The sequence below is a fragment of the Pinus tabuliformis genome, chromosome 6 (assembly GCF_031772625.1).
Source record: "Pinus tabuliformis cultivar Carrire ecotype Pingquan chromosome 6, CPIR1, whole genome shotgun sequence".
In the NCBI taxonomy this organism is placed as follows: domain Eukaryota; kingdom Viridiplantae; phylum Streptophyta; class Pinopsida; order Pinales; family Pinaceae; genus Pinus; species Pinus tabuliformis.
Window position 1 is genome coordinate 2,008,977,222 of NC_142292.1, and position 26,675 is coordinate 2,009,003,896.

General features: G+C 40.4%; 1 protein-coding gene across 3 annotated transcripts in view; it reads right to left on the reverse strand.

Moving 5' to 3' along the window:
- Positions 1-25,599, reverse strand: part of LOC149267315 (large ribosomal subunit protein bL19cz-like) — a 97,524-nt gene extending 71,925 nt beyond the window's left edge. The window contains exons 1-6 of one of the 3 annotated variants that reach the window (XM_089432195.1): positions 25,415-25,599; positions 24,889-25,041; positions 6,415-6,496; positions 5,848-6,198; positions 5,480-5,566; positions 5,134-5,267 (exon numbers count right to left, since the gene is read on the reverse strand). In XM_089432195.1, coding sequence (XP_089288321.1) covers positions 5,134-5,267; positions 5,480-5,566; positions 5,848-6,198; positions 6,415-6,438 — 596 coding nt within the window. In that variant the 5' untranslated portion in view covers positions 6,439-6,496; positions 24,889-25,041; positions 25,415-25,599. Of the gene's footprint in view, positions 1-5,133; positions 5,268-5,479; positions 5,567-5,847; positions 6,199-6,414; positions 6,497-24,888; positions 25,065-25,414 lie in introns of all 3 variants that reach the window. The other 2 variants (XM_089432188.1, XM_089432179.1) reach the window with 2 other exon arrangements.
- Between the last annotated feature and the right edge of the window lie 1,076 nt (positions 25,600-26,675).

Below are 26,675 nucleotides of genomic sequence, written 5' to 3' on the forward strand. Positions count from 1 at the left end.
TTTTATGCCATAATATAATTTTTCCATTTACAAACATTGCGTATTGTGTGAGTTAATTTTTTCTATACATCATCTTCATGGCATTTGTAGTAATATTTCTTAAAAAAATAGACATTAGGAATTGCGGGTTACACCGTAGTTGGAGGGTTGATCCACCAAGGGGCTATATAGTCACAAGAAAGGGATAACCAGGGTGCTAGTCTTCACTATCTCCTTTGTTGGAGATTGGTGTTATCAGATCCAAGTGGTTGGATAAATCCTTATCAAGGACATCTCCAACTAGGTGAAGATCTCAACCAACCCCATAGTTGACTCAAACTTTGAAGAGATTTTGCTAGAAGTCGTTCCTATTTGAGCTTGAAAACTTGTGGAATTGTCTTAGACAAAATTGGGGCGATTAGTCTCCTTGACTCCAAGCCCACTTTGTCCAAAATGCAAGGCAGGCGTAGAGGAAGTCATGATTCGCAACCTGGCAAGTGTAAAGGTAATATTGGGCCAAGTTAATTCTCATTTACAGCGACCAACACATTTATAAAAATTAAAATCTTTTCTTTTTATTATTTTATAAAATAAAAAATACAAATATTTCTAGCTTGCACTACTAAAATCTTATCTCAAAGTAGCTAGTTAACTCTTTGGGTTTTGAGCTACACTTCTATAATTTATCCAAGGGAGAGATATACCTTGTTTGTTGGGCTCCCAGCACACATTTCAAAGTGTAATAGGGAGAGATATACCTTGTTTGTTGGGCTCCCAACACACATTTCAAAGTGTAATGCACAACTTTGTTTTCATCGGGATCATGAAGACTCCTACCCCCTCCTACTACCCCTATCTATATAGTTAAACATTTTAATCTCTTAATAGTTTCGATATAATATTTGTCATGGAGTAGATTTTAAAATTTGTTCTTAGGGATCATGGAAACTCCCATCCCCTCCTACTACCCCTATCTATGGTTAGCGTCCGCGAGCACTTTGGAGCGTTTTCGGAACTTGAGTGGGGAGATTTCAGGAGCGTGACTTTTTTTCCGCTAGTTTCCTTGGCACGACCAAACAAACAGCCCAAATCATCAATTTCACGGCGAGTTGGCTAGAGCTAGGAGCAACCAGACCTCCCTTCGCGGGGGCAAGGGTGAGGGATTTGATCGCTCATATATATATATATATATATATATATATATATATATATATATATATGGGTTCTTGGGAATCTACCCCGAAACCGAACGACCGTGCATCGTCTATACAGCATATTGTTTTGGTGAAGCGCATCTGAAATTGGTTCCATACCGTCGTCTCCGGAGGTGGAGCAATCTACTAAAGGGGCACCGAGTCAATGGCACTACCAGCAGTTCTCATGGCTCCGCGACCTCGCTATTCTTAAGATATTCCAGCTTTGCTCAGGGAAATGATAGGTATTGACTGGTAGCCGTGATATGAATTGTAGCAGGAATATGAGGATTTGTTTTGCTGAGATGATATCACGTTTTGCCACTCGACAGATTTGGACGTTTCGGTATCATGGAAAATTTGCAGTGGACATGCGAAACTCAGATTTTTGTTTAGAAAATCCCAGTGTTCCGTCAGCTGAAGGAGAAACCCAAAATCGTCCATAGCCAAATCTAAGGGAGAAAATCCTCTAATTTTAGAGACTCGCCATTATCCAGATCTTCCAGGAGTAGTGAATCCCAAAATGCCGAACCCTGCTCCGCCGAAATCTGTTGGTTGGAACGACAGGATAACGATGCCGAGTCGTCATCTGACCGCGACCAAAATTCCTTTGCGGCTATCCTCATATGTTAATTGTTTGTTAATTTCCTCGTAGGTTAATTGTTTGTTTTAATTTCGTATGTACTTATTATATTTTATTCTATTTTTAAATAATTATTTTAATTTTAATTTTAATATATATTAAATTTTGATATATTAAATTATTTTTATTTTATTTTTAATATATTAAATATTGTCTTTCCCAACTTGACGCCTCCTGTAAATTTGGGCAAAGCTTCTGGCTCTACCAGATACTTGCCCCTGAGTACCCGAAGTATCTGCGGACAGGAAACTTGTGCAACATAGATTCTTAGCATTTTAGGATTACTTGTTCTTGGATAAAGTCAAACGCTAAAATATATTTTAAACATGTATTGTGAATCTCATGTAGTTATAAACATATTATACCCCAATCTTGTGGAGAGTCTTATATGGTGCAGATGAACCATACCCCAATATATCATAACACTGGAGTTTGGTGCATATCCCCTTTTCCTCAACACAGCCTTCACACTTATAGTCATCTTCCCAAAGTAGAGCAACCGAAAGAAGTATGTTCAAGACTTTCATCCCTTGGTCCATTTTTGCATCCTTGTTGATTCTTTAAGGAATGGTCACTTCTTAAGGTAGTGGATATTTTCAATTAACCACCTCCCTCCCTAATCAATCACTTTCAACAACCCTCCCCACCTCCTCCCACAAAAGGCAGAAATTAATGCTAACAATCAAGGGAGTATTTGCAAGAGAGATTCACCCATGTTTTCTGCAGTAGGCCGCTCAAGCCTCAGAGTCCTTAGTTGGCCTTTTACTCCAAGCACTCCCACCATGTCACTAACGGTTTTATTGTTCAACTACAGTAACTTCAATTTCATCTACTATATGAACTTTGATTTTCCTTGAGCAATAAGTGTATTCACAAAAGATGAGGATTGAGATAGATCATCTCCCAAAGCATAGCAGATTGGCATAGTCTAACTTATAGACGAAATGGCCTTTTTGACGACATTTTTTCCTGTTAATTTTGATCAAAATCAGACAAAGATTTTTTAAAACTTGAGTTTAAATTGTTTAATCTGCATAATTCGAGTGCCCCAGGGGGTTTTCATGGTGTTGAATCCATTTATGCATTCAAAAACATATTTTAAATAACAAAAAATCTTGAAATTGTATTTCTGGATTTTGGTGAATTTCGGTGAAAAAAGCTATTTCATCTATAAGTTAGACTACGCCAATAAGATTTGTTGCTCTTTTATTGAGGACTGTGGTTGAAATTGAGAAGCATTTTATTTTTAAATGTCCTATCCATTATAAGATTAGGAGGCGATTTCATTGTCTTTATAGCAACTCTAACCGTTCTTTGTTGTCATTCTTTAGATACTTCAATTATCAATGCCTTGCATTGTACATTAGGAAGGCCTTTTCTCTCAAGTAACATCTACTTCAATCTTTTCTACAATAGCTACCTATATTACTTGGATTAACTCACTTTCTTCCACTAGAATGCACTGGGGGAAACCATACCATAGCTACTCAGTTCAGCAACACTAGGGTTGTTTGACATTATTCTCTGACCAGCACAATTGAGGCTCCATATTGTGCTACATCAAGGGAACCTATGAGGATTATGACACCTACTCAAAGATGCATTATTAGTTTCTTCCCTTCCACCGCAATTTTTTCGACCTTGGATGTTAGGAGTGTTACTTTGTCTTCTTTAGCACCAACCACCACCAAAAGCATGCCAATGCCAGCTACAAGTACTCCCAAGATCTCATTGGTCTAGACCACTATCCAGAGGACATTATTCCGAAGGCATTTGATGTTGGCATCTGCACTATTGATTCGGATGATGAGTGGGATAACTCACTCTTGTGGCAACTGAATAATTGTGCAATCTATGCTTCTTTACCGGCTCTCCTTGACTTATCAGGTTTTCCTCTTTGGGTTAACCTACTTGTCTATGCTTATGTCATTTCATTTCCTACTGCTCTTGTACCCATTTCTCATTCCATTTCAACTCATTTTTGGGAGGAGAGGTCTTTTACACCCTTATACTTTGGTTTGGCTACTATTTTGGGTGTAATCCTAGTAACCTTGAACTATTTTGTTCTTTAGTGGATATTAATACAAATTTCAATTACATATCTAGATAAATGAAGCCAAAGGCTTCAATAAATTCTCAATCCATGGGGTGGCTGAGCAACCTCCCAAGTGGTGGAATTGTGCGCGTTGGCAGAGTGGGTGTGGATCAGGTGTCCTAGATTCGCCGTATATCTGGTGCAGCACACACATTCCAGTGATGAACCACCAGAGGGGTCGTGCCCAGCGGGGTGGTGGCTGCAGCAGATTGGACAGGGAGAGAGACGATGAGGAGGGAAGAATCGATGAGGAGGGTGAGGTTGCTCACAACTGCGCCCAATCATCAGGTCGGGTGGTGCAGACACCCTCACTTGCCTTGATTGTTGAGCAATTGCAGGACCTGGTGGCTAGTCTGGACGTCATGTGAGAACAGTGGTATGAAGACCGCAATGAAATTATTGCGTACATTAATGATATCCAGTTCAGCCAAGGGGAAATTCTGGAGCGTCTCGCCTCGGTGCGTCGGAGCCAGTACAGAACCAATGGGTGGCTGGATGAAGTAGAAGCTCGTCTGGCCCATATCGACTCCATGTGCATGAAGGTCATGGCCACCCTGCCAGCCAAGGTGCTGCTCAGGCACCAAATCCTCCTTTGTAAATGCCATCTGCTAGCTGTTTTTGTTGGTGTTAGTTTTTTGGAATGGAAGGCCCTTCTGCCTATGGAGTTCATATGAAACATGGCAATATCTTCTCTGTTTTTGTATTTCTCTATTGGCTAACAAATCCAGTCAGAGTGAAGCCGGGAGAGCAGGGATGATCTGAACTGCAAGATGTATTTTTTGACGTCTTAATAGAAGGGTTTTGACCAGCAATGGAAAAAAAAAAAAAAAAAATCTCAATCCATGCATCTACTATTTGAATTTGAAATACATCAGGATTGAATATAATTGCAAAGAGGCATGCTGCGTGTCTTTTTATTCTGATACCATTATCACTAAAACGTCCAAGATATGCACAGAAGAGGAAACTACAATGCCTGCACTTGAGAAGAAATTTTGCTATCCATTTCTCTAAAAAAGTAAATTTGTCATAGAATCAAAAGCTTTAACAGAAACTTCTATCTTAACCAATACCTTACATTTTAGCTATTCCTCTTATCTGACATCTTTAATAAATTGTTCTTTTTGAATTTAAATTAAAAAATTGAACTAGTCACTGCATTCAAGAAAAAACGACCATGATAAAAACTATAAGCAAGGAAGTTTTCGAAGAAGCATGCTTACAATGGGAAGACTATCTCAATGCCAACACCAGCAATTATTCTTCTAACCCGAATAGTTGTATGTATACCAGCATTTTGCCTTGATATCACTATACCCTTATATATAGAAAATCTGCGCCGAGTCTCGGGCACATACTGCAGTTATGTTAGGAGAATTTAAAAAGTGGCAAAGGCATATCTTAATGCTAACAAAGGCAAAAGAGCTAACTACACACTTTTAGCCCTGTTTTGCTCCAAAAAAATTCAAGATATTCAAGTACCAGAACTAAAACGCAAGCCGTTTCTACGAGTCCAGCTGAAATGATTCATAATGTAAATTAAAGAATTTAAAAGTTTTGATCATTTACCACTCGAAGTTCTACAACATCTCCCGTTCTGACATCGGGAGTAGGTCTTTCCTTCTCGGTGGCTTCAATAGCTTGCTTGTGTAGTATCTATTGGAGCATTGCCATGTTTCTATCAATAATTCTTTTCAAAAAATTGGGATAGAAGCCAAACAGAAGTTTAACACTAAATGTTATTTTCATAGAGAAATTGGGATACAAGCCACACAGACATGCTGTTGTTTATGATTTTATTTAGGAATTGACACAATGAGCAATGTGCAATGTAATGAGGAAAAAATATGCAGTTCCCATTATGCTGGAATTTTTGCTCTCAAGTAGAAATGAATTTTTATACATGCTAGGATTTAAACTTTATATAAAAAGCATACCCCCATGATTTGTCCAAGTTTGATCCTTGGTTTTCTTGAAGGGAGTTTAGGTTGTTCCTCAGATACTTCCAAAGTTGATTCATCTGAAGAAGTTACTTCATTCTGTGTGCCACCTTCTTCTTCAAATTCAGGCACTGCATCAACCGATTGTGCATAAACGATAAAATTGTTCTCTCTGATAGTGGAGGAAGATGCCGTGCACCAACGGCCACTTACGACTGTCGTAGTTAAAGGTGCACATGTCTTCAAGGGCCGTCCTTTTAAATTCATCGCTGATGAAAATGAGAAAGAGAGAGCTAGTTCTGATTTTGAAGACAGCAAAGCACCTCTGCTAGGCACAAACCCTGGAACCTAGAGATAAAAACCATATACCAAGTTGAACTGTCGGTTTTACAATAAAAAGTACAAATTTGGTTGTACTCTTATAAAACTATCCTTTGGTGTATGAGCTACATCCAGCATAGCAGCGTACATTGCATTAAGACTCCTTGAAGAAATTAGTAATAATGCCAAAACTCTCAAGTTGTGTGGCACAAAGAAATGAACGAAAATTATGTTTGGAAAAACCTGATGAAGTATGTTTGCTGCCATTGATAAGCTCCCCCAGCAGTATAGAAGAGACTCCTAGTAAACCAAAAACTCGTATTTCCTTGCCACAGAAGAGGAAAAAATTAATAATCAGAGAATAGGGAGGAAAGACAAAATATAAACAGATCAGCCAACCATTAATGCATATCAGATAAAGATAAAATGATATATGGGTTTCAAATCAATAAAAATATATGCTGATGAATATTCTAGAAGTCAATACATCTACCAACTAGATGCAAAAATGGCATTTCACAGAAAATGTAATGTAATGGCATTGCACTACCTTAATGATGAGGATGACTTGTCAAAGACGAGAAGCTATCAAATTTTTAAAAATGAAGAATGTTTGCTTAACATGTTGGTTCAAACTCTGAATAAATTGTGTGATTGAAACATAAATGAATGTGGACAATGATGAGGCTAACCACACTTTGATGTCTAACTCATACAATATTATAGTCTTTTATCTGCACGCCTACAATCATCCTCACTTCACTGGTAGTCTTCTACCATCATGAATAGTACCAAATCCACTAAATACAAGCTGGAAGATTAGGGAGCGTACCATCATTTCTCCTTTCCAAATAATTTCATGAGATAAAAAAAGATGCAAACAAGGAAGAGCACTTTGTTGGAAACTGATAGAAAACCACATCAACTAGAGATTGTTATCCAAAGCACCTAAGTCACATGAGATGATGACACAAGACACAGAAGGACATAAATATGAGTGTATGACATGAGAAACAGTGAACCCCCTGCTTGGAAACAGGACAAGGGCACTGTTAAGAACATGTGCCTCATTGTAAGAGGTCACAGGTTCAAATCCAGAGCAGGGTAGAGTATGTACACTTTTGTAAACTTTAGCAGTCAAATCGCTGCACAGAGGTGGGACCTTTGTCCCACAAACAAGAGGGTCTCATACACCAATTTTGTGTCTAGCTTGGCTGGCCATGTCCTTAAAATTAGATGATGATGATTATTATTATTATTATATATTTAGTTTATATATATACAAAAATGAAATATAGACATAAAGAATCCAATTTTCTTAGAAACTAGAACATTTACATTACACACATCAATCATACAACTACTTTCTACTTACTACTGCTACATCAATGATGATCAAATGACAAACACACAAGAAATTAGAACCATAAACTGCAGTTTTTTCATTAAGTCATCAAAATCAAAATGTATTACATAGATACTAAGTCACTGCTACTATAGGTGGGAATGCCAATGGCAAATACAAAATAGGGTAGATACTAGAACCATAGATGGAAGAATCTCATAGGTTGTGACTATTAATAGTCCTCCATGTCAAAATCATCAAAATTAGCATCACTGCCACTGCTTCCTCTCCCTCCTCCTCCTCCTTCTCCTCTATACCCAATCCAATCTGTGCATCTGCTGGTGTGGAGGAGGACCCCTCAAAAGGATCACAATCATCAAAAGTGACCGGCTCTAGCACTAGATCATTAAGATCCTAGTTAGCTAATGCCAACTCCACACTAGTCTAAACTCGTATCATCATGAAACACATCACACATCATTGTCTTTCCCATCCACCACTCCCCACTCTACCTATAATAAGATGGAGGTTGGTGTGCACAAACACCATTGTCTATGCCCTAGACTACTCAAGTTTATTCTTCATCAAACTGTATAAATTCCCATATATGGTCCAATTCCTCTCACAACAAGAGGATGAAGTAACCTAAGAAAGGATCCCCATGACTAATTGTTGTAGGAAAAAGCTGTCAATCTACTTGACAATCCACCTACCAAGCACTTGGAATCCCTTCAAATTTGCAACAAACGCTTCAACTGTACACCAACAAATCTCAGAGCTCCAACCTACAAGAGAAAAATGTGAAAAAACGAGGGGCAGATCACCTTTTTAGTGACTTGCGAGCCCTTTTTCACATGACACGTGCCCTAAAATGGGACATGATTAGGCCATGTGCCTATCATATCTGTGTCTGTGTTCAAATGAAGGATACAAACATGGACAAGAGGATGAAATATAATCCAATTAGCCTATCTGATTTGCTATTGATATCATATCCTAACAATTCAATGATGTCATGCACCCAACCCCCCTTTGCCTCTAACGAGGGAACACTCAAGAACCCAAATATTCAACCCCAACGGTATGCTCTACAAATTAAAATTCACAGGTACATTTGAATTTTGAACAAAAATGTGGATTCTACATCACGTAATGATCGGAACATGCATGCTTTTGTATGTATCAAGCTACAAGCAATTCAACTTACAGTGCCTATAGTGGCCATGATCATAAGGAGACCACTGAGTTGGCTCCTTTACAATATATAACAATTGGCTAAGTTAATCATTTACTCAAGATAGGCATAGAATTTAACCAATATTCGCATTGCCTAATCACGAGATGGATTTAAGCAATATTCAAATTACTCAATCACAAGGATTTCATCAAATATATTGCAGACATCCAGTAAATTTTATCTTTTACATACTTTACAATAGAATATTAACAGTTTACCTAAGGGAAAATAGGCACTTACCTGTCTTTACAAACAGATATTTACATCATTGTCATTAGGCCTCATTAAGGCAAATCTAGACTTGTGGCTTCATCGCTATGTATAAACTCATTAGCAAAGTCTTGGCCTTGGGTTCTTGCTAGGAGTTGTAGATAACCACACAAAATTGTACCATGTGTTTACATAATTTACATGACTATAGTGCCCTTGACTCAACATCAATGTAAAATCACACACATACGTCACATATTTACATAGCATAAGTATTATGTACAATGTTCTAAAACCAAATGTAACAGACCCAACCCCCTAGACACCCTCAACGAGATGGAAGTCACAAAAAAAAATTATCCTTATGCTAGCTCAGAAGTTTATTTTTGTCAATCGCTTTCTAGTGAGAGCAAGTGGCATCACACCCTACCATGTCATCGAGTGTTGGGCACATTCATCAAGGCATAACCTTACGTGTTCCTCTTTGTTTTATTGGACTTATCGGCTTGTGCACTCCTTTTAATTTCATGGCTATGAACCTCATAGTCTTTAGGCTTCTAAGTTTAGTTTTGGCAGTGTCACTTTAAATCTATCGCATTTATAGGGTTATCGTCGATTGTATATCTATATTGCATCTAGGTAATCTTTAGTTTCCGATACACTAGATCCAACAAAACTTCTTGTAGCAATGGCTCCCTTCATCGCTTCTTGAACTACGATACTCTTGTCGCGATTATTCTTACTTCTATGCGGTGTTCTCTTCCTATCTCAAGCCCTCATCTTGAGGCCAGCCACACCCATACTACATTCAAATCAACATTTCCAAGTGACGTATCAATGGCTTGAAGGAATCCTTATTGCAAACATAATCAACCCTGCTAAGCAATGTATTCTTGGCTTGAAGGAATCTTTATTGCAAACATAATCAACCTTCCCAAGCAAATGTATTGTTAGCATGAGGGAATCTTTATGCAAACAAAATCAATTAAGCCAAGCAATTTATCGCTAGCTTGAGGAGATCTTCACCACTTACAAGAAAGATTGAGCCAAGCAATGTATCACTAGCCCAAGGAAATCGTTTTTTGCTCGCAAATCGCTTAAGGTAAGTAACATATCGCCAATTGTAGGAAATCTTTCACTTGCAAATCAGTTAAGCCAAGCAATGCATCTAATCTATAAACTACCATGGATATTCCATTGGACAAATCGTCACAATAGATCTACTAAACTATGTTAGAAAATCTGAAATCTACACTATGAGGGTTTATTTCTCCTCAGATTTTTGGATCCTTAATTATTGCTTATTGTCTGTGCATGTGAATTATAATTATGAAGAAAATAGAGAACAAATAGAACAATCACTCGCAAACCATAATAACACAAGATATGCCCTGAGAAACCCTTTCAGGAGAAAACCTAGTTGGAAGGTGAAGTTGCCCACTCTTTCTCCAAATGGAAATGGATGCAAGTAAACAAAACTGAGACCTCTAGCCCATGGGCTGCTACAGTGCACAAACCCTCTCTATTTGCTCTCTCCCTATCCTCACTTTACTACTCTGCTCATCTATGGAACAAAATGCACTCGAATAAATGGAACCCCTTTTCCACCTAATGGCCCAATTATAACCTAGCCTAACAGCCTACTAGTGGTTAAGTTTGACTCCTTCAACTCTTAACTCGTGTTACAATATTGACTCTTTTATAGTCTTCTTCATCATGATCATGTGGCTAGCCCTTTTTCCACGAATAATGGGGGTTGGCACGGCATCCTCTCGAATCATGGTGGTCATTACAAGAAGGATAACTTCCAAGTGGCATAACTTTTGCATACGGACTCCCATTAAGACGATTCTTGCATTGTTGGAAAGGTATATGTGTAGAATAGCACTAAAGGTACAACACAAAGCAGCAAAGTTTTACCCCCAAAAAATGTTGTTTGATGCCTCAAACTACTTCCGAAAGGTTTCAAACCCCAATTTTCCAAACTAGGACCCACTAGTAAAAATGGCCTTGTGAGTTAATTCCTCCACTTTTTCTACTCTAAAAGCACCAAAATGGATGACAAAAAATATAATGATCCAATACAGATCACAACTCCCCATTTTGGGAGGCTTTTGGTCCCCAAACTTCTACTAAAAGATGTGAGGAAATTTTTCCTCCACCTTCTCTCTAGTGCACCATTTAGATTTTCCTGGAAGTTGTCCTTTCAACCCAATCTGCCAAAGGCCATGTTGCCTTTGTCTTATAGTTCTAGACCTCTTCTGCAAAATTGTATCCTCTGTCAACTCTGCCTGAGCATCTAGTGCCAAATCCTCTACAAAAGGTAGGACCTGTTTCTCTTCCTGATCTAGCACGAAAGGCTCATAGAATTTCAGATTCTCTACATTCAACACTAAGTAAATGAGCATGTATGGGCATAGACCTAAGTAGCACGAAACGCCGAAACGTTTCGGAGTTTTCCAAAACGGATTTGTTTAGAAACGTCACCTCCCAAAAATGGAAACGTCAAGTGAAACATCAGCTAAAACATCATATATATATATATATAGAGAGAGAGAGAGAGAGAGAGAGAGATAAGTGAATAACACATTATCTTGCAAGAAAAAGGGGAAAATGAACCATAGTTGATAATTTAGAAGGAGACCAAGTCTATATTAACTCCCATAGATGATTACATGACCGTCAAGTTTCGGTGTTTTGGGTATGGGTATGGCCTGGAACGTCGAGTTCCTAGAAGTTTTGTGCAACATAGGCATAAACTGAGTCTATAGATGTTATCTCCCACCTTCTATAGTATCTCAAAGGGACACCATATCACAGACCCTTGATTCTTACCACGACCTTATAGCCTCTCCTTGTTCAATTGTAACCACACACTATCTCCCACCTTGAATGACTTCTTCGTCATGTTTTGATCATGCCTAGCCTTGTATTTTTCTTGTGACTTCTGCAATGCCTCCTGTAACTTTAGATGGATTTTCTTGATCTTCTCCACAAATTATTCTGCCCTTCAGGCATCCCTTATCCTCCCTCACTCCTCCTTGTTGCCCATATGCAATTTCCAAAGCTGAAGTTGGAAAATATCCAAAACAAGTTCCAAATGGCGACTTACCAGTAGAAGTGTGGACTCCTTTGTTATAAGAGTGTTGTATGTATACCAGAATTTTATCCGAGGTTTTCGGATGGTTTTGATTGTATGCCCTCAAAATTTGCACCAAAACCCTATTGCCTACTTTTGTTTGCCCATCTATATTTACATAGAATGATGTAGACCTCTTCAACTTCGTGTCCATCTTCTCCCACAATGTAGCCCAAAATGCACTGAGAAATCTTGTGTCCCTGTCTAAAACAATGCTCCTCAGTATTCCAAAGTGCACCCAGACATGTCCAAAGAATAAGTTCCCTACTTCTTGCCCACTGATGGTCTTTTTACAGGGCATTAGAAAACAAATCTTGTTGAACCTATCAACTACCATGAACAGGTAGTCATGTCCCTCCCTAGTTGTTGGTAAACCTCCCACAAAGTCCATGGAAATGTTCCCAAGGACAAGTGGGTACTGGCAAGGGATGATATAAACCCTATTTCATGTTACTAGGCTTGCTGATACAACAAAGCATGCTTCCTCTTATGAACCTAGCTACCTCTTCTTGCATCTTGGACCAATATACATATCTCTGCAAGTTGACCATTTTCTTCCCTACACCAAAATGCCTTGTAACCTTGGAGGTGTGAGCCTCTCTAATCAGTTGTAGTCACTCACCTTTAGGAACACATAACTTATCTAACTTACAGAATAACCCATCCTGGAGATGGTCGTCAATTGTGTTGTCACCATCGTGCACATGATTCTACCTTTGCAATTGTTGAAACACCTCCTTGAGGTCCTCATCGTCTATATATACCTCTCTGTATGCATCATGGATGAAAAGTTCCATGTGCATAAGAGTTCCCAAAGTTGTGATCTTTGATGTGAATGACCTTGAAAGCGTGTCGGTCAACTTGTTTGTCCTACCCTTCTCGTACTTGATCACTAAATGAAACTGCTATAAAAATCAGATACTTGTAATGCCTGGTCTGTTCTAGGTTACTTTGGGCTTGTAGGTACTGTAGTGGTTGATGAACTATGTGATTTACTATCTCCTTTCCATCAAATAGTGTTTCCACTTCTACACAGCTTGCACCAGGGTATAGAGCTCCTTGTCATAGGTAACGTAGTTGAGAACTACCCCATGAAATACTTCAGAATGGTAGCATACAGGCCTTCCTTCCTGCATCAAGACTGCTCCCACAGCAGACCCACTCATACTTGTCTCCACTTTGAAGGGTTGCTTCAAGTTCGGTGAAGCCAGAAGTAGTGCTTAACTAATCTTCTTCTTTAACTCTTCTAAGGCCCTCTATTGACCCTTTCCCCACTAGAAACTCTTGCCATTCATTATTGTTGATTGGGGTAGCATCAGATGTGCTCTAGCCACAAAATTTGGTGGAGAGGTTGGGGCACATGAGACCTCCAATACCTAGAAAGGGTTTGGGAAGATTCTAAACAAATCAGGAGATATTAAAATAATTAATATTTTTAATGGAGTCCCTAAGTCTAAACTTAGGGAAAATAAAATATTAATGTGTATTAATATGAATCTGTGTTAGAATGGTCCAAAAGACATGGATCAAGCCAGATCTACTCTTAGCCGTTGATTAGGGACTTAATCTCGGCCATTGAGATGTCAACAGGAAATGTATAAGAGGAGGCTTGAGGGTCACTTGGAGAGGTACACCAAATGATCAGTCATTCTATTCTCTAGAGCGGGGTTTGCTAAGAGAGATAAAATCAGTGGTTGGGAGAGCAGCTGAGGGGCATTGAGTACAAAGAAACAGAGAAGGCAGAGATTGTGCCGGGAGAGCAACGCAGCAGCTAAGGAGGGTGACACAGAGCCAGCAAGGGCTCACGCAAGGCCATGCAGAGGCAACCAAGTGCTGCGCAGAGCACCAGAGGGGCCAGCGCAGCTGATGCAGAGGCTCCCAGAGCTAATGTAGGGCCTCCTAGGGCTGACGCAGGGCCAGCGTGAGACAGAGAGGGGCTGACGCAGTCCAGTTTGGGCAGATGCTGGGGTTGCAGAGCAGTTTTGTGCTGAGGAGCTGCCGGAAGGGTTTTCTAGGGTTTCAGCGAGGAGATTTCTCTCAAACTGTGAGGTATAGCTGCTAAGGAAATTCTCTATTGAGTAGGCTAGTTTCAGCACCCAGATTGTACTCTGATATTGCTTAATAAGAAAACCCTCAGATAGCTGCACCAGTTTTCCCGCATTGGGTTTTTCCGGGGACATTGGTCCAAAACTAATGGTGTCATGTGGTGTGTTTGTTCTTGTTTCTTTTAGTTGCTGATCTGTAATATGTTGAGCATGCACTGGTGTTTATTTTCAGCGTTTACCTTGTAAATAACTTGTTAAAGAAAAATAACCAGTAGGTAGGAATAAATCAAAAAAAGTGCATGAAGGGTTTCTAAACTAAGTAAACTTAGAAACTTCAACATGGTATCAGAGCGTGATTGCAGATCACATGAGGACTAAAAGACATCAGTCGAGCGGAGCAATAGTAGTAGAAAACAGTTGTCCCGAGTGACAGAAGTTGTTTCTAGCAGCGCAGATACCAAGAAGTGTGACGCAGAGCCAGTCAGAGCCACGCAGAAGAAGCCGACAGTTGAGCAGAGCCTCAGAGAGGCCAGTGTTGTTGACGCAAAGGGCAAGAGGGCTGACACAGGGCATCCCAGGGCTGACGCAGACCCATCTGGGGTGACGCAGAACCAGCATGAGGCAGATAGGGGCTGACGCAATTCACAGAGAGGCAGTTGTTGGAGTCTAGAAGGCTGCAGAAATATTGCAGAGTGGAGCTGGTGAGGTATTGTAATCAGAACAGTACCTGACAAAGCAGAGCCAGAGGAGTTGTTACCGAGGGTTTCTAGCCGAGGAACTTGGATCAGTAGTGCAGTTGCACAAGACGATCAAAGTAGGGGGCATCTCAACAAGCGGCGGGAGGATTTCCAGGAGGGAAATCAGGACTCAAAGGGAGTCCAGAAGAGAACTTCCAGACAGGAAGTAGAGACTCAGAGGAGTCGAACAAAGAACTTCCAGGAGGGAAGTAGAGGAGCATCATGGCACTACACGGGGTAAGAGACCAGGATAGACTGGACGGAGCATCGAACTTCGCAGTCTAGAAGGCCAGAATCTTATCAATGCTTGACAAGAATCGTGTCAAGAACTTCGCCTTGAAGACAATAGCTATCCCAGTCGACCCAAATGATAATGACAAGTACGAAGAGGCGATGGCGAGGGCCAAGTGCATTATCCTTGACGGGGTCAAGGATCATGTGGTACCACATATAGCCGAGAAGGAAACAGCAGTTGAGATGTGGGAGGCTCTCAAGAACCTGTACCAGCATACTTCTGTGCAGAGAAGAATGTTGCTCGAGAACCAGATGAGGTCGTATCAGATGAAGAAGGGTCAAACGATTGACTCCTTCCTCGGAGGACTGAATGAGATCCGAGATTAGTTGACTGTTATAGGAGCGACACCGGATCAGGAGCTTATGGTGAGGACAACCCTGAATGCTGTCTCAAAAGAGTGGGAAGTGTTTGTCCAGAGCATCCTGGGCAGAGGGACTCTCCTACCTTGGGACGAGATGTGGGCAGCTCTTCGCCAGGAAGAGATCAGATAGCAGTCAAAGACAGGTAGCAGCAGCAAAGGGATCAAGGTCAAGCAGGAGGAGGAGGATGTGGCCCTAGCATCTAAGGGAAAGCAGGAGAAGCAGAAAAAGAAAGATCTCTCCAAGATCAAGTGCTTCCACTGTGGGGAGATGGGTCATTATGCGACCCAGTGCCCAAGGAAGAAGAGTAAGGAAGAGTCTTCCAAGACTAAGGCAGCGCCAGCACAGGCAGAGAAGGACGTTTTGACAGATGATGATTGTGCCATGAGTGCACACGCACCACTTGAGCAAAAGTGGGGAGACATCGAGCTATAATCAGGTGGACTACAGGCGATGAGGGGCAGGATCCTTGAGATACCCAGCCTCTTAGATTAGACCTTGCTACGGGGGCCCTGACGAGGAGTAGCAGGATTGGCTGGGTGGGTTAAGACGGATGCGGATGGAGCAGCAGAGAGAGCTACAGTGCAGGAGTCCCAAGACAGCGCAGAGCTAGCAGGCTACAGCAGTGCGAGAGACACAGGAGTGTTGCACCAGTGCAGGACGGCACAGAGAGGTGTGCAACGATGCGAGATGCAGGGAGTTGTTGCAGTAGCGCAGAGGTCAGAGAGAGGGAGCACTTGTCAGCGACAGAGGGAGCTTCAGCATTAGTGGGTGTTTCTAGCCCAACAGGGAGGTCAGTTGGGAGATCAGTTACTTACTTCTCAGTAACTGAGTTGCAGTGCAGCAATGGGCAGCACGATGCAACATGATGAGAGGAGGTGCAGTGCAGATGCAGTGCTGGGAGGAAGGACCAACAGCAGCACGGATGCAGAGGGAGTTGTCGTACAAATGCAGCAGTGGCAGTGGCAGAACCATGGGCAGCAGTACAGGAGGCAGCAGTGCAGAGGATGTTGGGCAGGAAGGCCTAGCATCAGCACAAGTACCGATGCCGGATGATCAGAGTAATACTCAGTGAGGAGTATTGCTAGAGCACAGTCCTCGCTAAGAGGGAGTGTTGATTTGGGGTAGCATCGGATGTGCTCTAGCCACAAAATTTGGTGGAGAGGTTGGGGCACATGAGATCTCCAATACCCAGAAAGGGTTTGGGCAGATTCTAAATAGATCGGAAGATATTAAAATAATTAATATTTTAATGGAATCCCTAAGTCTAAACTTAGGGAAAATAAAATATTAATGTGTATTAATATGAATCTGTGTTAGAATGGTCCAAAAGACATGGATCAAGCCAGATCTAATCTTAGTCGTTAATTAGGGACTTAATCTCGGCCGTTGAGATGTCAACAGGAAAAGTATAAGAGGAGGCTTGAGGGTCACTTGGAGAGGTACACCAGATGATCAGTCATTCTATTCTCTAGAGCGAGGTTTGCTAAGAGAGATAGAATCAATGATCGGGAGAGCAGCTGAGGGGCATTGAGTACAGAAAAACAGAGAAGGCAGAGATTGTGCCGGGAGAGCAGCGCAGCAGCCAAGGAAGGTGACACAAAGCCAGCAAGGGCTCATGTAGGGCCACGCAAAGGCAGCCAAGTGTTGCGCAGAGCACCAGGGGGGCCAGCGCAATTAACGCAAAGGCTCCCAGAGCTAACGCAGGGCCTCCTGGGGCTGATGCAGGGCCAGCATGAGACAGAGAGGGGCTGACGCAGTCCAGTTTGGGCAGACACTGGGGTTGCAGAGCAGTTTTGTGCTGAGGAGCTGCCGGAAGGGTTTTCCGGAGTTTCAGCCAAGAGATTTCTCTCAAATTGTGAGGTATAGCTGCTAAGGAAATTCTCTGTTGGGTAGGCCAGTTTCAGCACCCAGATTGTACTCTGATATTGCTTAATAAGAAAACCCTCAGATAGTTGCACCAGTTTTCCCGCATTGGATTTTTCCGGAGACATTGGTCCAAAAATACTGGTGTCATGTGGTCTGTTTGTTCTTGTTTCTTTTAGTTGCTGATCTGTAATATGTAGAGCATGCACCGGTGTTTATTTTCAGTATTTACCTTGTAAATAACTTGTTAAAGAAAAATAACAAGTAGGTAGGAATAAATCAGAAAAAGTGCATGAAGGGTTTCTAAACTAAGTAAACTTAGAAACTTCAACAATTATTACAGCATGGAGTGGTGTTGCTACTATTGAAAGCAAGGTTGTGAATTTCCTCAAGTATTGTGCTTCCCCAACAATATTCATGACCTCAAAAACATTAGTAGCAACCTGCCACTTCATGATGGCCTCCATCTTGCCAAGATTTATGTTCAGCTCTCCTCCACCTATCACATACCCCATATACACCAAAGCCTATTCTGCAAACTCACACTTCTTGAGATTTTTCAGTTGTTGGTGCTTCTTTAATGTCTCTAGAACCTACATCAAATGTGAGATGTGCTCCTCCCAGATAGCACTATATATCAGTATATCATCCAAATAGACAATAACAAATGAATCTATAAAAGGGTGTAGTATCTCATTCATTAACCTCATAAACGTAGTTGGTGCATTGCATAGGCCAAATGGCATGACTAACCACTTATAGAAACCTTGCCCGGTTTTGAAGGCGGTCTTCCAAGTATCTTTTTCACTAACCCGAACTTGATGATATCCTGACTTTAAGCCTAGCTTCGTGAGGTATTTGACTTGTTGCAATTGATCCAGCAACTCATCTATCAAGAGCAGGGGGTACTTGTTCTTAAGTGTGATTTTGTTTAATGTCCTATAATTAATACAAATTTTCCAAGTCCCATCCTTTTTTTGGCACAATGATGATAGGTGACCCACATGGTGAGGTACTTGGTCAAATGACACCCTGTTCCAGTAGTTTTTGCAATTGCTTCTTCACCTCATTTGATTTTATAATGGACTGCCTCTAAAGCCCAATGTTTGCGAACAAGGAGTCTGGCAACAACTGGATCTCGTGCTTCACTTCCCTCTTAGGCGATAACCCTTTAGGATCCCGGAACACACCCTTCTATGCATGTAGCAACTCTTCCAAAAAAAATGTTCCTTAGTACACCTCTCCAAGGATACTTTACTCTTACTAACTCTTCTTTAAACTAATTTTCTCTTAAAAACAATAAAACATACTTCTTGCTAGAATTGATCAATTTCTTGGCTTGTTTGACACTTACCAGTGAAATTTTGGACTTGCCCTTATGTGAGTTGATGAAGGATTGCCCATCCTTGATGAGGCAGTATTGATTGCATCTTCGCATGAATATTTCACCCTACATGTACATATAGGTATTAGGGACTTCTAAACACCACTACACATACATCAAGGAGAACTTCATCAATAAAATCAACATTGATAACAAATCTAATTTTCCACTGTTCGATTACCTTTATCTCCTCATCCTTATTTACCCACCCCAATGGATATGGGCTTGGATGATCATGAACTTCCAGTCCCAATTTGTTGACCAACTCTACTGCAATGAGATTTGCCTATGACCCTGAGTCAAACAAAGCATCAATATTTGTCTTTTAAACCTATATTTTTATATGGAAGAGTCTGGTTTTTTCGTTCTCTTCCTGTTGTTGAAGGCTACTCAGATTCACCCCTTTTTGCACTGATGTGCAGACAATCTTCTCATCCACGTTCGAGTTGCTTTCCACCTGATTACTCATATTTGTGACCATGAGTTTTTTTTCTTTAGTATCCTTCTTTTTGTTCTTTGGTTTGAGCTTTGGATGCAACTTCCAACAGTTTTCCTCTATGTTACCGTCAATGTTACAGTGGTTGTAGTGGTAGTTGGGATTTTTTCAGTGGTGTGTTTTGGTTTCCACCTTTTTGTCCTTTCTGTTGATTTGTGGTAGCATCGAATGTGCTCTAGCCATGAAAATTGGTGGAGAGGCTAAAGCACATGAGATCTCCAAAACCCAGAAATTGTTTGGAGAAATTCTACCCGGATGAGGAGATATTAAAATAATTAATATTTTTAATGGGGTCCTAAGTATAAACTTAGGAAAATTAAAATATTAATGTGTATTAATATAATTTTGGGTTAGAAGGTTCCAAGAGACAAGGATCAAGCCAAATCTAATCTTAGCTGTTGATTAGGGACTTAATCTCGGCCGTTGAAGACTCAACAGGAAAATTATAAGAGGAGGCTTGAGGGTCAGTTGGAGATACACCAAATTGATCAGTCAGTTCGATTTAAGGAGTAGGGTTTGCTGAGAGAATTGAACCAGTGATCTGTTGCAGCGAGGGGCAGTTCGGCAGAAGGCCGAGAATACATAGCAGAGAGGCAGAGATAGTGCCAAAGAGACAGTGCAGAGCCTGGGAAGGCTAACACAGAGGCAACTGGGACTGACGCAGTGGCTGAGGAGGCCAACGTGGGTGACGCAGAGGGCCAGAGGGCTAACGCAGAGAGCCAAGTGGCTGACGCAGAGGCTAGCAGAGTTGACACAGGGCCAAGAGGCAGCGCTGGAGATTTTCGTGGGGCAGACTGGAGCTGAGAGGGTGACACAGTCCCTAGAGAGTGACGCAGAGCAGTGGAGAAGCTTGGAACAGCTTTCGCTGTCCAGCTAAGGAGTTGTCGTAGTTGTTGTGGGATCGATCATCTGGTGGCTGATCAGCCAGAATATCTGTCTCCGAGGAGAGGTACTTCTGCCAAGGAAATTCTTTGAAGGGTGAGCCATTTCTGGCACCCTAGTTGTATTCAGAAACTGCATAGTAATAAAACCCTCATATCTGTTGCACTAGTTTCTCGCATTGGGTTTTTCCGGGGATGATTGTCAAAAAATAACAGTGTCCCTTGTGTGATTGTCTTAGTTATTTCAGTTGTTGATCTGTATATGTGTTGAGGCTGCATTTGTGTTTATTTCGGTATTTATATTTATAAATAACTTGTTAATGGAAAGAACAAGTAGGAGATAATAAACCAGATAATGCAGTAGGAATTTCTGACGTGTCAGACTTAGAAATTTTAACACTCTCCCTATTTTAACACTCTCCCCTTCTTCTTCTCCTCTTTGAAAGCTTCTTGGTGCTCTCTCTGCTTTGATACACTTGATTTCCCTTTTTTCAGGCCTATGTTCTTTAGGTATTGTGCCTGTACACAAGCCTCGTCCACCAATCTAGGCTTAAATAGCATCACTTGCTTCCACAAATGGTTGTGTAAACCTCTTAGATACTTTAGAAGTATGTATGGGTTCTTTTGGTGACATACCCAGTATTATGGCCATTATTCTAAATTTTGTGGTGTACCCTTGTACACTCTACCCCCGTCTCTGCCTAAAGTAATACCATCGGATCCACTGGCCCTTTACATACTCGACGGTGTAAAAATTGTGACTTTAAGAGGGTTTTGAAATCCTCTCACTTAGTCACTAGAGGATCTCCCTCCAACCTCAAGGTCTTTGTGTGGCTTTCTCACTAGGTCAGGGCATGACCCTCTAATTTCAGTCGAGCAAACAAAATCTTTTGTTCTTCCTCTATATGATGAACACTAAAATAAACTTCTAATTGTTGTAACCAGCTATTTAACTTTAGAGCATTAGTCTCACCGTGATATGGCCTCATGTCAACCTTCCCTTCCATTTTGAATAGGGATTGTGAATGGTTCACAACATTCGAACTAGGTTGATCCTTTTTAGGTTCTTTCTTAGACTCCCTTTCGATTCTTCCCAATCTGTCGATTTCCCCTCTGATTCGACCTTTGCATTAGAATATCCGTCTTCTTCGAATAGCTAGAGCTTATTGATCAAGGGGCCATAAGGAAGCTCACATTATGTTTTATAAATGCAACTTGTACTTCTAGCTGTACAAACCTCTCCTTTGCGAGATCTTGAGGGTTATTCACAAATTCGTCAATCGGGACTAGGGTTTTGTGACTTTCAACTTAACCGATCTGGATCCCCTTCAACTCCCCTATACCCAAAGAAAACTGCTCTAATAGCAATATGATCCATAAATTGTAATGTGTATTCCATTGAACAATTCGTCACAATAGATCTACTAAATATATTAGAAATTTTGAAATCTACACTAGAGGGTTTATTTCTCCTTAGATTTCTAGATTTGTTAATTATTGTTTATTGTGTATGCATGCAAATTATAATTATGCTGAAAATAGAGAATAATCATTCACAAACAACAATAACACAAAATATGACATGGGAAACCCTTTCGAGAGAAAACCCAACTAGAAGGTGAGGCTACTCCACTCTTTCTTTGTTTGAATTTGAAATGGATGCAAGTACAAAGAAGTGAGACTTGTTGCCCCGTGGGCTACTACACTACACAAACCCTCTCTGTTTGCTCTCTCCCTATCCACACTCGGCTACTCCGGCCCCATATAGAACTAAATGCACTCAAATAGAATGGAATCCCTTTTTCTCCTAGTGACTTGATTATAACATAGCCCAATAGACTACTAGTGGTTAAGTTTGACCCCTTCAATTCTTAACTAGAGTTACAATATTGACTCTTCTAGAGTCATCTTCATCGTGATCACATGGCCAGCCCCTTCTCCATGAATAACGGGGACTGACGTGGCATCCTCTCAAATCATGGTGGTCAAGACAAGAAGGTCAACTTTCAGGTGGCATAACTTTTGCATACGAACTTCAATTCAGGCAATTATTGCACCGTTGGAAAGGTAACTATGTAGAATAGCACTAGGGGACATTGCACTTAAGAGACAAAGTTTTACCCTACAAAAAAAGGTTGTTTGATGCCTCAAACTGCTTGCAAAAGGTTTCAAATCCCAATTTTCCAAACTGGGACTTGCTGGTAAAAATGGTCTTGTGAGCTTATTCCTCCATTTTTTCCACTCTAGAAGCATTGAGATGGATGATAAATAATATAATGATCCAATCTGGATTAGTATCGTTGGTCGGATGACATCTTTTGACTTGCAAATAAGTTAACCCAAGTGATGTATCATTGGCCGAAGGAAATCCTTTTTGCTTTCAAGCCACTTAAGGCGTTTGCTTGAAAGCTATTTAACCTTGTGTTTAGGCACTTGCTCCAGCGGTTGAAACATCACTGTTTGGAGAGCTTTCAAGGCTCATTCGATTAAGAAGAAGGGGTCCTCATATGGCTTGACCCCAAGCATAAACATTGGGTTGTACAAGGCCAGATGGGAACACTTACAAGACTACATTGGTTTGCATCTGCTCATTCTTCTTCACAATTCCATCATAGGGTTTTATCTTAAAACCCTAATCTCCAATATCCAATGAATAAACCCTAACCCTAGACCTCCAAGATGTTCTAAGATACTCCAAGAAGACCTAGAAACCCTAGCGACTCAAAAGACAAAAATTTGTCTACCAAAACAAGGGAGACTCTACACTCTAAAATCATGTATCGTGCTTCAACGTGATACCATGCACAATAATGGCACCAAGGTGATGTAGCTATGCAAGGCAAATCCACATCCCTCCATCACAGGCCTACATGAATCCCATTGATCCTCCTAAGCAATATACTCAACTAGGTCAATTGCCCCTAGAAGAATACAATTGAAGCGCTGAGTCCCTGAGCCATCTCCAATTAAAAACAAGAATCCAAGTTGCCACATACCAACTAGAGCCTAATTCCCTCCTACAAGTTGCACAACACTCCTCATCCTATATAGGGTTCCCTCCAAGCAAGTGGATCATTCATGGGGGCTCAATGGCGTCCACCAAACTATCCAGAGTATTCCAATGTGTAAGGGAAAACGCTATTCAAAAACTATCTAAGCTTAAGCATCCACTGAAAAAGCTATCTCAATTGTGTAAATCCATCAAGGACTATCTCTCGTGTGCCAATCCATCTCAAACCATCCAAGTGTTGAACATACACCATGTACCACAAATCTCATGAAGCACCCCAAGCATAAACACTTTCAAAGTAACCCCAAAAGTTAATACCAATATGTATCGAGAACAGGAAACCACCTATATAAATGATTTTGGTAATTGTGTCTACAACCTATCTCTCCACTACTTCGAGATTGTATATATCAGTTTTACATTAGGAGGCGCCCCCAAATCCCTATGACACCCTGCAAAACGCTTCCCTGTATCCCCCAATTTGTGAAATGCAAAATGAAACATTTGACCAAGAATAAGGGAACTTTCACATTAAGGGGCTGGTACCAAGGCAGCCCCCCACGAAAAGTGAAACTCACAAGGCCCCCCAACCCACACCCCACACCCCAAAAAAAAAGAAGAAGAAAAAATCCTCCTTCATATTTTCAAAAAAAGGTTTTAAAAGTTTTAAAAATAAAAAGCCTAATGCCTTGGTAAAATAACTCTACTTTCTGTATATCTGTTTCTCATTTGATTTTTACAATGATGAATCATTATTGATGAACTCCAATTGGCAATTAGTCTTTAGATCATTTTATGTTTTCATATCTTTTGAATTTTTGTATATAATTATAAAGATAGGGTCCCCTATGCGAGGGACATCAACATCCCCATGATACTCAATGAAATTTCGGGGGTGTCTCCACATGTGCCCTGGGTGTGTTTCCCCACTTTCACGTTGCCACACTCCAGAAACTTGGTGGAATGTTGTATTAATCGCTGACTCCCTATAATGTGTACTGTTTTTCTTCTTATTCCTTTAGCTTCAGGTATTCTATTTTGCTCTTGGGAAATTACTTTTTCACTCCCCTTATTGCCATTTTGGTATGTAGTACTTCCCAGCCCTGTTGACCTACTTTGGTCATCAGTGGACATTAATAAAAAATTAATTTCATTTAATTTGTATATTATATTAGCTCTTTCGTTTCAAGCACTAACAAATCCATTGGAATTAAATTCAGGCCCAATTTACTCAGCCAAAAATTTAGGATCAATCAAGCAACACATTCGGAAATTCCTCTCCCTATAACCCACAAGCTGGCAGAAACAGTTTTAGCTCCAGCCCCTTCCGTGCCCATGCCCAGATAAAACTTTTCTGCATTCTCTGGGTTCATCATATTACTGTCGTGGGGTGCCCGTTGTATGCTCTCAGCAGACTTTTTTGTATCTTTTTGAAGTTGAAACCTTACCCTTAGTAATCTCAAGCTATAATCATTACTCTCCCAACCAGGTTTAACCATTAGCATATTCCACATAAAGATATAGGTTCAGCAGATGGAACATCGTATCGCAGGTTAAGGGTACATTTTTTTAAATATTGCCTTGGAAGCTTCAAACACATTACACTGGAATCGCCAGCTTTGAAATATGGTGACATACTTTAAGAATTGTGGAAAGAAAATTCGTTTTGGTCCATTTTTGTTTGGTTCCTCATAATAAGATTCGAAAACTGACCCTTGCCTCACGTAGATATGGCTGCAAGCCCGCAAAGTGCAGCTAGAGCTCAACCATCTTGTGGAAGTCCTAGAGGATTGGACCTCTGCTCCCTCCTGCGCAAGCAGCAGATAGTCCCCATGCTAGCAACAGCAAACTAGGCGCGCAAGAAAACTGGGCAGAAGAGGCAGAGGAAACTGTAAAATGCCCTGAGTCAAATTGGCGGAGAGCAATTGCTTTGGAAAAGACCTGAAAATTCAAATATTCTATAACCCAAAAGCACAACGAGAACAAGATTGAACCCAGAGAGCCATGGGAGGAAAGATTACGTCCAATTTGCCAATCCAGTAAAACAGAGGATGAATAAAACACATTATCAAGCTATCCCACGTAAAGAACAATCCAGCATCAATGTAAACTATGTAATACCCACATCGCCATTAAAAAAAAAATCTGCTGCACTCTGATAGGAAAGCTCATCACAGAAAATCTAAAACACAAATATTGCACACCTACTGTAACAAAAGAATAGAAACCCGAAACTCACCTGTATATCTCTCATAAACAGACGAACATCGGATGCAGCAGTCCAGCTGGTTTCTCTACTGTATTGAGTTATGAAAATGGGTACTAAACCACTCCAGCCTTATCCTATCAGGACATATACACACTAACATCCACGCTAAATGAATCTACCATATTTCAATCCAAGAAATAGCAGTTAGTTTAACATTGTGACCATCTTAAGCTTTATAATAAAGGAAGGGTCTAATTGTCTAATTTGGATGAGGTATTATGGAAATTTTGGCAAGATTTTAATAAAATTTGATAGGGTTTTTATGTAAATCGAGGTTACCATCGTCAAATTTCAAGATTTTTAGTTTCTCAGAGTTATTTTTTTCAATGGCGCTTAATTCATTTTCACCACCAAAAACATAATTCAAATACTATCACTGTGAGATTTTTTGAAAACTTTTTGGCCGGATTCTGGCCACTTCTTTCAACGATTCCTCAGACAACTCCAATTTGGATTCGGATTTGATCAAATTTTAGTTGAATATAACATTAAAGCAATGGTAATTGTTGGAGTAATTTGGGCCAAGTCGAAGATAGTACCAAGAATTTATGACTTAGCAAGAGTCTAGACTCCACAAAGGTAGGGTAGCCTACTCGTTGAGCCTTTTCACAAGGAGTCAAAGATGTCCTCCGCGAGATTTGAAACTAGGTGAAGGGGATAACATCCCATTCTAACCACTCAATTGTCTCACGAGGAGATTTTTTATATAACAATTATAACAAATGATGCAAGGCAGTTTGGTTCCCAGGTGGAGGGGATAACATCCCATTCTAACCACTCAATTGTCTCACAAGGAGATTTTTTACATAACAATTATAACAAGTAATGGAGAGGATAGCATCCCATTCTAACCACTCAATTGTCTCACAAGGAGATTTTTTTCATAACAATTATAACAAATGATGCGAGGCGGTTTGGTTCCCGCCACTCAAGTTAGAAATTAACTCTAGGAAAATTGCATAAAAAATTATAAGTTACATTAGTCAATGCTAAATTAATAGTTGTCAATACCCTAGAAATTAACTCTAGGAAAATTATATAAAAAATTATAAGTTACATTAGTCAATGCTAAATTAATAGTTGTCAATACCCAAATCGAATCATATAGTCTTGCAACTAATAAATTGAAATGTGAAGTGAATAAATTAATTGCTTGAATTAATTTTGTTGGTGAAACATGAATAATGGTGGAAAATAACTCCTGGTAAATATATTTATTTATATCTTATTC